The sequence below is a fragment of the Diceros bicornis genome, chromosome 13 (genome assembly GCF_020826845.1).
Source record: "Diceros bicornis minor isolate mBicDic1 chromosome 13, mDicBic1.mat.cur, whole genome shotgun sequence".
In the NCBI taxonomy this organism is placed as follows: Eukaryota; Metazoa; Chordata; class Mammalia; order Perissodactyla; family Rhinocerotidae; genus Diceros; species Diceros bicornis.
Genome location: NC_080752.1, coordinates 41,927,641 through 41,939,948, shown reverse-complemented (window position 1 = coordinate 41,939,948; position 12,308 = coordinate 41,927,641). Strand labels below are relative to the sequence as shown.

The following is a 12,308-nucleotide window of genomic DNA, read 5'->3' as shown; positions in this document are numbered from 1 at the left end:
CCCTCATTGAATTGACTAGTAAATTTAGTTATGAATAATTTAGCCCAAAATGAACCTAGCGAGAATTTCTCCTTTGAATTAAATGTATTTGATGTCAAAGGACTTAAATTCTAATCCAGAAACCCTCTTTTACGAGTACTAGCCCTCACTCTTCTTTATTTATTTATTTTTTTGTGAGGAAGATCAGCCCTGAGCTAACATCCGTGCTAATCCTCCTCTTTTTGCTGAGGAAGACCGGCTCTGAGCTAACATCTATTGCCAATCCTCCTCCTTTTTTCCCCCAAAGCCCTAGTAGATAGTTGTATGACATAGTTGCACATCCTTCTAGTTGCTGTATGTGGGATGCGGCCTCAGCATGGCCGGAGAAGCGGTGCGTCGGTGCGCGCCTGGGATCCGAACCCCGGCCGCCAGTAGCGGAGCATGTGCACTTAACCGCTAAGCCACGGGGCCAGCCTAGCCCTCACTCTTCTGAGTACTTAAATAAAGGCAAGCGATTCCTTTTTCCTGTTTACTTTGTGGAACAATTCCGAAGAAGGAGTGAATATGTTTTGTGAATGTTCAGGAGCCACCAGGTAAAAGCTACGGTGTAATAGTTGATAATAACATGGGGCTGGCAGGTGCTGCAGGCCTTGTCTCCTGGCCCCTGGCCCCTCTCTAGCTCAGCCTTTTCCCTGCGCTGTCAGGTATTGGGGTCTAGGGGTTGAGGCAGCTTTGAGGCCAGGCACACCTATGTTCAAATCCTGACTCTGTCCCTTACTAGCCATATGACCTTGAGCAGATGATTTCTCTGCTCTGTCAAAGGGCAAAATATTTCCCTTACAGGATTGTTGTGAAAATGTACTGAGATAACGTGCATAAAGCACCTTGCAGGTGGAAGGTGCATCACAAATGTTTGTGTGCCCTAGTCTGCAGATCCCTACCAGTTATTTGTTTTTCTTTTCCTCTAGTGGTTCTGTTCATCGGAGTCAAACTGACTTTGCTTTTGTGGCTGGTAACTGGATTGGTAAATTGTTCCCCACTCAAACCCGTGGGAGCTTGGACCCCTATGAAGGTCAGGAGACTGTGGTGCGGGCCATGTTGGCCTTCCTGCAGAAGCACCTTGGTAAGGAGAGGACTGGGGCTTGTGGGGCAGCCTGGGAGTCCTTAGATTTCCCTGCACAGTGGTCTGTGGCAATCTCACAGGAGATTTATGGCAAAAGGAAAACCCGAGTGAAGGAGAGAGTTACATAGAATTATACAAAGAATGCTTAGCTGAAAGTTTGGAAATCCTGACTCTATTTCTTACTACCTGAATGACTTTGGCCTAGTCATTTAACTTCTCTGAGCCTTGGTTTCCTCACTGTAAAGGGAACAGTCGCTTCTCTACTCCACTACCTCTGTGCTAACTCATTATCACTCACCTTATCTGTATAGTGGAGGAGGTTCTGATGATAAATGGGCTAAATTTGTGGAAGTGCTTTAAAAAAACAAAGCATGGAAGGATTATGACTAATGTCATAAATCACAGACCAGCTAAATGGCAAGGCCTGTCGAGGTCTTCGGTCCAGCCTTCCACCCAGAGGGGATGTCCTCTCCTATCTTCCCTGCCACGCGGTCGAGCAGCATGGAGAGTGCACTGCTATGAAGGTCAGCCCTCTCCACCACTGGAAACTTTAATGGTCTTAAGAGTTGATATTCTAGTTAAGCTTTTTTTGGTTATAAGAGCTAAAGATTCACTAATTTACCTTGAGAAAAAAGGGGAGTTTGTTTATGAAAGTACACCTGGCCAGGTGGGAAGTGAAAAACTACAGGAACCAAGCTAGCTTGCAGGACTGACTTCTCTCTGATGTCGCTCATGGGCTCAGTCTCTCTGTTTCTTCCTCTCCTGACATCTCCGTTTCTTTTCGCTCCAGTCTGCATTTGTCTCCTTTCTGCTCTGTATTTTTTGTCTTGCTGATAGCATCTGTTTTTCAGTTTTTCCTTCCTCATAACTTTGGTTGGCTTGAACCGCTCATGGCTTGTTCTCTCCATCTTGTGGCCTCTTTTTGTCTTCAGCTCCCACCGTTCACTGCCATATTTTCTTGGATTTCTTAGACCAGATTCCCAAGAGAGACAAGTTGATTGTACCAGCTCATCTTTACCTGCCAAAACCCGTTGTAGGCCACTGCCCAACCTAGGCCTGGAGCTCTCCTGATCAGATGGCCCTTTCTGATCCAGTCAGAATGGGGGAGGCTACCATTATCTGCATGAGGCCGACCCCTCAGCAGGTGCTGTGCATAGGGCAGTTTGCTTTAGAAGGGAGCCAGGCTGGCCTAGGTTTCTCAAGTTTGACCCAACTCTAACCTAAGACTAAGATCTGATACTTTGTAACTCCTCCCCACTTGCCCTGGTTATCCCCTCAAGAGCTACCCAGAGAAGCCTCAGACCCCTTGCACATGGCAGCTCTTTAGATATTTGAAGTCACCTATGGTGTCCTCTGTTTTCTGTTCATTAAGCTGAATGTCTTTGGTACCTCCCTCTGTTCCCCTGATGCCATTTATTATCCCCCTTGGATGCACTGTTTGTTGATGTGCCTTTTAATGTGTGGTGCCCTGGCTTGAACACGACATGCTAGCTATGGTCTGCCCAGAGCCTTGTCCAGCTGGACTGCTGCCTCTGTGCTCTGGACACTAGACTTATACTTGGATGGCCTGAGTGCATTAACATTTCCAAGTGCCTGACAGATTTGGTTTGGATTGAGTTTGCTTTTAAAACATATCTGTCCTTTTATAAAATGTATTGGCTTTTTTAACCTAAATTTGCATTTTTGTATTTACACCTGTTCGTTTCATCTTGCTCATCGTGAGTCATTGTTCCAGCCCAGGTTTAGAGACTTTAGGGTTAATAGAGACTTTAGAGTGCCATTCTTATCGCCTGGTGGGAGAGGAGTGGATCCATGTCTCAAGACTTTAAGGGGGCCTGACTACATGGTCCTCAGCCCACTTTCCCTGTTTCCTCTCAGGCACCATGTCATTAGGTAAGAGCTAAAGATGACAAGGGAGCCCACCATGGCATGATTGGGCTCCCTTTAGTGGCGATGCCTGTTGAGCTAAGGTGCTCATTACTGGAGACCAGCAGAAGAAGAGATGGAGGGTAGGAGAGTCTTAGACTGTCGGAGGAGGATTGTTGAGGACTTACTCTATGCCAGGCCTTCCACTAAGTGCTTTAGATGCATTGTCACTTGTAATCCTGAAGACAGCTCTTTCTAGTAGGTACTTTTATTATTAACTCCATTTTACAGACGAGGATATTGCAGCTTAGAAAATTTAAGTAATCTGTCTGAGGTTATCTAGTTATGCAACCCATTCTTCTCTTCCCATTCTCTCTCCAATCAGGCTTTTGTATCCCAGTCCTCCATGAAAACTGCTTTTGTCAAGGTCGCCAGAGACCTTCACAGCACTAAATCCAGTGGTCGGTTCTCATTCCTCATCTCACTGGAATTCTCAGCAGCTTCTGACAGAATGGATGACACCCTCTTCTGTGAAACCCTGTCTTTACTTCCAGGCTACCTCACTATGGATTTTCTCCTAGCTCAATGTCTGCTCCTCCTCGGCCTACTTTGCTGCGTCCAGGGCTCAGCGCTTGGACCTCTTCTCTATATGTATCCCCTAATCTCATTTAGTTTCATGGCTTTAAAGTCATCTCCATGCTGACAATTCCCCTGCTACCTACTTGACATTTCTGCTTGGATATCTGAGACACATCACAAACAAAAACCAGTTTCAATAGTAATAGTCACTCCATCCTTCTAGTTACTGAAGCCAAAGTCCTCAGTCTTGTCTTTGTCTCTTCTCTTATACCTCCCATCCAACCCTCAGAAAATCCTATTGGCTCTGCCTTCAAAATGCATATGGAATGTCATCACTTTGTCACCACCGCCACAGGTGCCACCCTGTCCAAGTCATCTCTCACCTAAATCACTGTACGAGTTTCCTGACTGGTCTCCCAACACAGTCTTTTCTTAATCGAGCAGCCAGAGTGATCCTGTTAGAAAGTAAGTCTGATCTTCTCAATCCTCTGCTAAGAATCCTCCAATGGCTCCCCATTTCTCTGAGAGTCAAGGCCGATATACAGCATCCTGTCTGGCATATATGATGTGGCCCTCCAGTCCTCCTGACCTCCTCTCCTGCTGCCCATCCCCTGGACTACTTCACTCTCACTGCACAAGCCGCCAACACTCCAGGCACACTCCTGCTTCAGGCCTTTGCACTGCTGTTCCTGCTGCCTGGAATGCTCTTCCCATATACTCTCATGGCTCACTCCCACCTCCTTCAAGTTTTTGCTCAAATCTCACCTTCCCAGTGAGGGCCACCCTGACCACGCATTTTAGAAGGTTGTACCTTCCCTTTCTCCCTTCACCCTCATCCCCTGGCCACGACCACTGCTTCTATCTGGCTGTGGGTTTTTTTCTATAGGTTTTATCACCTTTTCATATCCTATGTAATTTATTATGTTTAACGTTATCTCTGCCTACTAGATCGTGAGCTCTCTGAGGATGAGGATTTCTGTTTGTGGATGTATTTTTAGCACCAAGAGCAGACTGTGGCACATAGTGATGTGCTCAGTATTTTTTGAATTAATGAATATGTGGCACTTATTTGTTGAGGACCTATTCCATGCCAGGTTCTTGGCAGGGCACTGGGAATCTAAAGATGAAGGAGAGTGTCCCTGCCTTCTGTCCCAGGCTGTGTTTGTTTTGAACAAGGACACCCTTTGCCTGCTCAGCTGTGCCCCACTCCCTCAACCGGAGGCCTTGGCCCCTTTCTGTCTGTTCTTCCATGCGGTTAGACCCATGTGCCGGTGTTCCCAGGGCCCTCTCTTGAATCATACCTAGTGTTATGCTGCTCCGTGATGTTGCCACCCTGTTCCTTCTGCCCTGCACTGAGGGGCACTGGATTTGCATCCACTGGCTGGGGTGTGGAGGCCCTCTTCTTGTTCAGCAACATCCCTGAGCTTGGAAGTAGGATTTCCATTGTCTTACCCTTTCTGACCAGAGTTTGAATTCTTTCTCTACCACTTACCAGCTGTAATGACCTTGGACAAATCAGGTAGCTTCTCTGAGCCTCAGTTTCCTCAACCGTAAAATAGGGCTAATAGTATTTAGCTCATAGGAATATTATGAAAATTAAATGAAACATGTTTAGCACAGTCCCTAGAATGAATTATCCTTCAATAAATGTCACCTTCTGTTGTTATTATTGTTACTGAATTTTTATGGATTAAACAAGTCATTTATGAAGCACATTTATAAGCACACTCAATGAATAGTAGTTACCATTACTGCTACCACCATCACAGCCACCATAACCAGTCCTTTTAGTATTCTAGGTGCTCCTCTGCTAGGATAACCCACTAAATCCATGGTAGCTACTCTTTGCTCTAACCTTACAACAATTTACCTAACCTCCCTGTTTTTTTTTTCCATTCAGACCTGAAAGAGGACTATGACCAATGGAACAACCTCGTTGAAGGCATTGGACCATCGCTCACCTCAGGGGCCCCACATCATCTGTCCAGCCTGTAGGCACAACTGGCCATTTGTAAAAGGTCGCTGAGCTGAGTTCCCATTTGGGGCCTGCCCAGGGACACCCATAGCCTCCTCAGGAAAGTAGTTGGTATGACCCTTCTTCATAGACTGAGAGGATGTAATCATACTGCTGATTGGATAACTGGGTACTTTGATCTTGGATTTGTTGATCTTAAACTCATGGTGGGACTTGGATGGCTTACTGACTTGCTGGGGCCTGAGCCCTGATGATGTAGGGAACAAGCAGTGGGGTGGGGCTGGGGGGCCCCAAGCCCCAAGCGGAGCGCTAGTAACCCAGCGAGCCTACTCCCTCACCTTGGGCCAGTGTGGCTTCTGCAGTGGAAGAAATGAAGCCAAAGAACGGAGGGAAGATTCCCACCTTCAGGACCTCTAGCCCAGCCTGGCACTGTCTCTTCCTACCTCTCAGCCTTCTCCCTTCCCAGCGCCTTAGTGAGTTACGAGCACTTTAGGTAACGTTCAAGGATATGGACCATCAGATTTTCTGTTTATTTTCAAGCCTTCCCATTGCATGAATCGTAGTACTGGGCACTGAGTCAGGGCTCAGTTACACTTGTGCGCCCACGGAGCGGGGCAGACAGCATTGTCCTCGTAGCATAGAGAGAGAAGCTGAGGTACAGAGGGGTACCTCAGAAGCTCTAGATGTCTTGGAATTTTGCTAAAAACATATATTGACAGGAAACAACACAAGTAGGTTGAGATGAAGAAGGTGGAATGACAGTGTTAAGCAGCCATTTGAACAGGCCCTTGCCACTAGAGGGAGGTAGTTTGGTCAGTTAGAGTTCAGGAGGCCACCCCTAGAGAGGTCTTGCCTCTTATCTCAGATATCATGAGCCTCCAACTCACTCAGAATCAGGGCACTATAGTTGTCTGTTTTCTGGCTCTGAGGCCCTAGCCTCAAATTTAAGTGAAGATATAGACTGAATTTCCATTCTGTTCCATTTATACTATGAATGATATTAATACTCATGTTTGCCTAATGATATGTTGGAATAATCTCCCTATTTAATCTGCATTAGAGCAGGATGGGGAGCCATCTGGCAATAACTTTTCCTTCTGTCTTTCTTTGTTCACTTACCACTTGTGCCCATGTGGAAGAAAAACTTTAAAAGGAAAGGAAGTCTTCCTTGGGACCTAGTTCAAAGCTGTCTGGGAACATCAACATGAAACACCCCTCCCTGCTGCTCTAGACCTCTCACCTCAGCCCAAGTAGGGGAACCCAGAGGAGGCGAGAGCAAAAGGGCAATGCAACTCTACATAGTCAGTCCGAAGTCATTGCCACCAAAGCAAGCTGGGACTAGGGCTCCCACCTCTCAGCTCTTTCTGAGGTGAAACGTCAGATCCATTGAGGCTGTGCACCTTGGGAGGATCTGTGAATTCCTGTGAGACGTGGCGTCCAGGGATATCGTGAAAGCCCTGGGCCCTAGCTGGGTTTTGAGTCCTGGCTCCACCACTACTAACTGGGTAAATTTGAGCAAATTATGTTCTCTTTCCAGTCTCCATTCCTGTGTTTCTAAAATGAGGATTAAGTGAGAGGATGTGTAACCCATGGGTTTCACACTTTCCAAACATAGGAGATTTTTCTAGTTATCCTGTAGCTGTTGTTTTCTAGCTTAATGGCTTTGGGGCAGGTAAAATGACCCGTATGGTTTTCATCCTGAAACTTGCTTGTTGGCCCAGTGTGAGGTCAATTTTATAAATGTTCCATATATGCTTAAAAAGACTGTATATTCTCAAGTTGTTGGCTTGCTGTTTTACTCAACATCACGTTATGGATTTCTTTCTAGAGAGTGCATACAGATCTATGATAGGGGCTTCCCACCCCCAAATGGGGACCGGCGCCCCTCAGCACTCACAGAACCAGTAGGTGCCACCCGTTCTGCCTGGGCCTGGTTCTGCAGATGCTGAGGAGCCAGTTCTGGCAGCATTAGCACGTGAGACCCAACTTACCTTAGACCCATAAGTAATGAGGGTATATTTTGTAAAGACTTGGAGCCTCCCTAGAAAAAGAAATTGTTCAAAAACTGGATCCATCTCCTCCATTCCGTTCATGTTCTGGTAATGACTCGTTTATCCAGCAACATTGGAATAGGTAAATTTTCCATATAATTGAAAATTATCCTTTAAGCCACAAAATATAATATTGACTATTTTGAATGGTAATTTACCAAAAAGATAACACAAACACTTTTTCATGTGAACTGACCTCATTTAACTTTTTTAGGATGTTTCAGTCAGGATAAACTAATTATATGGCAGTAACAGGCAACCTCAAAAAGCAACAAAAGTTTATTTCTTGCCCATGCTACTTGTCCCCTGTGGGTCGGCTGGAGGCTCTGCTCTGCGTCATTTTTATCCTCACTTGGGGACCCAGGCTGGTGAGCTGCCACTATCGGAAGTGCTGCCAGTCACGTGGTGGAGCTCGAAGAGAATATGGTGAAGCACCCGCCCGCTCTTGAATCTTCTGCCCAGAAGTGACACTCGTTATTTCCGTTCACATTTCATTGGCCAAAGCAGGTCATCTGGCCATACCTAACATCCCATGCCATCCCAAGAGAGCAAAAACATCTGTGACCAGGTCTAATGTTGGAGCAGTTGCGCCGCCTGTCTAGGAAGATGTGGGTAGCTGTTTGCACCTACACTGTGTGGCCCCTGGCAGCTGTCCTCCCAGTTCTTTTGATTGCTTGCATAGCTTGTGCCGTCTCCCTTGTGGTCAGGAGGCTAGCCTTTACTCTTCATTGCCTTTAATGTGCCAGCCCCTAGCAGCTCTCCCTTTTCGCTAACTTGGTCATCCACATTGTTTATAACCGTCTAGAGTAAAAAGTAGTCACTGAGAGAGGGCTCTAGGGACTCTCTTGCAACTGAAGTGCACTGCCCTTAGTGCTTGGGCTCTGTAATCCTTCCTGTGACTGCTCAGGAGGGGTATCATAAGGCCTTTGGTCCTTTGTCCTGGTTTTTGGTTAGCTTCTAAGGAATCAAAGAACACTAGATAAATGGCCTTTAGATAAGCAAGGTAGGCCTGCATATTAATTGGCATGTACCGATAAATTGCATTCCAGTGAATGCTTTCCAAAAGCAAAGATGTCTTGGGTTTCTTTTGCATCTTGTTCCCCGTCCCATTATAGGACTGTACTCATGGAGGCCTCCTAGTAGAATGTTGTGAACTTTCTGGGCATGGGATGGTGTATCAGTTAGGAGGAAAAGTAAGTAAATACCAGATGGAATGAGATTCCTTGTCTGTCTCACTTCCTGGACGTGTCAGGGTGAGGCTCGCTGGGTTCTTGCTATGCCCCCAACACAGTCCCCAAGCCCCTTTCCAGTGTGTGTCCTGACACAGCTGTCCCACTTGCCCTTCCTCAGGAAGACTACTGGGGTCTTGAAATGTCAATTGATGGACTCCAGCGCCGTGTCTTAGCCTTTGGGGGCCTTCATCTGCTCCCTTTTCTTCTGGGGTGCTCCTTATCCCTGGGCCTGCAGAGTGACAGAGGGACAGGAGAGGCCATACTCTATACTCAGGACCCATCCTCATTAGGAAGCTCACTTCCTGTCCCATCACAGCCAGAAGCAGATGCCGAGTGTCCCTGGCCATGGCTGCATGGCAAGATGACGATGATGATGATGATAACCATTGTAGTAGCCAGCATTTCTTGGGCGCTTCCTGTGTGTCAGGGGCTGTGCTCGGTGCTTTATATGCATCATCTCATCTGCTTCCCACCCCATGACGTCAGGTGGAATTAGCCTCATTTTATGTACAAGGAAACAGAGCCTTAGAGAAGTGATTTGATCAAGCTCCCACAGCAAGAATTTGGCAAAGCTGGCACGTAGGCATAAAAATCCATGCTCTTAATCGCTGGGCCATACTGCTTAATATACGTACTTGATTTTCCCCTTCCACTGCCTCTTTCAACTGTCAGGGTATGAGGAATGAAATTTCATGATACATTGAATCAAGAATGTGAAACTCTCCAGCAATTTCTATATGACTTGCACTGAGATTCAGTGACATCCTCAGCACTGGTGAGAAGTCGGTTGGGGAGAGGACTCTGCTTCACCGAGGACTGTGGGCCAGGTGCTCTGTTGATTTGATAGATGAGGAAAGCAGTTCAGGGATTAAGAACATGGTCTTTGAAATCAGACAGCTCCAACACTATTAGCCCTGTGACTTTGTGCTAATTTATCTACTTCTGTAAGCTTCAATTTTCTCATTCGTAAAGTGGGAATTCCAATAGTGTTTACCTCTTAGGGCTGTTGTAATAATTAAATGAAATAATGCCTGTAGAGCGCTCGTCACAGTGCCTATACTGAGGGCGTAATAAACATTACCTATTACAGTATTGGTTTCTTCGGTCCTCCTTACAGACCTATTAGGTTAGGTATAATTTGCCCTTGTACTGAATGGCCGCGGATGGTCTTGGTCTAAGTTCTTACGCCAGCTTCTGCGGTTTCAGTTACCTCCCTCACATAAAGCCTGCTAACTGCCCCTCAACTACTGCCATTGTGTGAGGCTGGAACTAGAATAAGAGAGAGTTTTTCCCTTCTCTTTGCTCTGATTTCCCTGCTCCTCACATCAAAAGTCAAAATCCATACCATAGTTCTAGCTTTGCAGGCTCTCTTCACCGCTAGCGAAAATCTACACTTTTAGGTTCTGGTTTGGGTTTTAATTTCATGCCTGATCATCCAAACGCACACATCTGTGCCAGATGTAAAGCGAAGGTCCTAATATGTTGAATGGGAGAATTGGAGAGAAGATGTATTTGGACGGGTTGGCCGAAGGGTAGAGGACCTGGGGATAGGGACTTTGTAGTAGAGGCCAGTTGTGTTAATTTTTGTCTGCAGCCCTTGAGGTGGGAGTGAGGGGGTTGAAATGCCCTGTGACCTCGGGAGAAACTCCCCAGGGCTGAGAATGGCTGCAAATTACCTCTGCGCAGCTCTCTCCCTCGCTGCCATATCCAGTTTTCTACCAGGTCCTCTTGTTTCTTCTCTCCTGGTGGTTCTCACACCCAGCCAGCCCTTTACATTTCGTTTGAGTCTAGTCCCTCCGTCAATTCACCCCTGGAATAATTTTTAGTCTCCTGGACTCTAATCTCTCTTTCCCCTGCATTCTGCCTAAAATACCACTTTTGTATCAGATCTGCCTAAAATACCACTTTTGTATCAAAATACCTACCTGGTAAGGTGATCTAATGGAAAGAGGACCAAACTGATTGTCTGGAGCCCTGTGTTCTTGTCTCAACTCTCACAGTCTCTCTCGCTCTGTGTCCTTGTGTGTATGCTCTTCCTCTCGTGACTTCAGTTTCTCTGTCTATAAATTGAGATGTGGGTGGCTGATCCCTGAGGCCCCTTCAGTACTGGCATTTCGTGTCTGTCACTGAGTTGTCCAGAATCTACAGGACTCCCTTTTTCCTGTGTAATTGCATCTCAGCCCCTAGTTCTGTCTGGCCTTACCCTGCCTCGCCTGTCCTCTGCTTCTTACCCTGCACTCTTCTTTTTCCAGTCTCCTTAATATGCCCACCTACAAGCTAAAGATAACATGTTAGGCTTGTTCTGAGCAGGGTTGTAGTTAATGTCTTATGGGGCCAGGGACCGGGGTAACACACCCATTCCCCAGACAAACATGCCTGCCCTGTCTTGTGATATTTTCTTGCTTTTAGGGCCTTCCCAACCTCCCTTCTGTATACCCAAATACTGCTAATCCTTTAGGCTCGTTTCTAGTTCCACCCCTTCTACGAAAGCCTTCTTGATTAGATTCAACGAACATTTGCTCTCTTGGCCTCCTGCTCCCCAAGAGAAATACATTCTGTGCCATATTTAGTATTGCACTTTATTACATTGTTCCAGGAGCAGGACCCATCTGTTGGACGGGAAAAGCATCCTCCTGTTGACTGACATGGGGAGCGGGGATCACTGTCCCCTCCCTCCAGCCCCTCCTCATCAGCAGGCTTCTTGTTCCCCAGCCAGACTTGGAACAGCTGGTGTTCGCCCAGCCCTCTGATGTCTCCAGCTGCCCCTGCTTCCTTTTCTTTTGGCTTTTCCAGATCCCAGCTGTGGGGCCCAGGGCAGAGCCCGCAACAGTGCAGCCGAGGGCAGCTGGAGCGAACCGAGATACATGGACATGTAGCATTCGAGAGTTAGAAGGAGGGCAGAACTGAGCACAAATCACACTAAGGTTGAAAATGAGGGAAAGCAGTTTGCCAGCTTATTTTTCCCATCTTGCTTTCATCTAAAAAAAGAAGCAGCTCAGAAATACAGTCCTCTTCAGCCTGCTAAGCCAGATGGTCCCTAGATGCTCAGCCTGCCAAGTGTGCATGTATAATTATTCATCTTCGTGGAATCACACCCAGGTCTGAATCCAGACACTGACACATTTTTGCCATTTGATCTGGAGCCAGTGAACCCTCTGAGCCTCTCTTTTTCTGTAAAATGGGGTCACTAATGTCTGCTTTGCCCACCTCAGGAGTTTTTGGGGGGAGAGAGTTTCAACATAAGATGTAAGAGCACTTTGTAATTTACAAAGCACTAGACAAATATGTGTTGCTATTAATAATAAAAGTGCCATATTTTGTTTTTGCCGTAGTGTGCTATGACTTAATGAGCACCTTTCTGTGCCAGAGACTATGCTAAGTGTTTTACATACATTGTAGCCTTTAATCCGAACAACATTCCTGTAAGGTAGTGCATGTTATCCCCACACACAGATGAGGAAAGGGAGGTTCAGGAAGACTTGCTAGCCCAGCCACAGTCAACC

At 46.5% G+C, this 12,308-nt stretch overlaps 1 protein-coding gene across 10 annotated transcripts in view; it reads left to right on the top strand.

Annotated features, from left to right (window-relative positions):
- Positions 1–10,407, top strand: part of PAFAH2 (platelet activating factor acetylhydrolase 2) — a 31,494-nt gene extending 21,087 nt beyond the window's left edge. For 8 of the 10 annotated variants that reach the window (XM_058553294.1, XM_058553289.1, XM_058553288.1 and 5 more), the window contains 2 exons: positions 948–1,102; positions 5,448–10,407. In XM_058553294.1, coding sequence (XP_058409277.1) covers positions 948–1,102; positions 5,448–5,542 — 250 coding nt within the window. In that variant the 3' untranslated portion in view covers positions 5,543–10,407. The remainder of the gene's footprint in view (positions 1–947; positions 1,103–5,447) is intronic. The other 2 variants (XM_058553295.1, XM_058553286.1) reach the window with 1 other exon arrangement.
- The last annotated feature ends 1,901 nt before the right edge of the window (positions 10,408–12,308 follow it).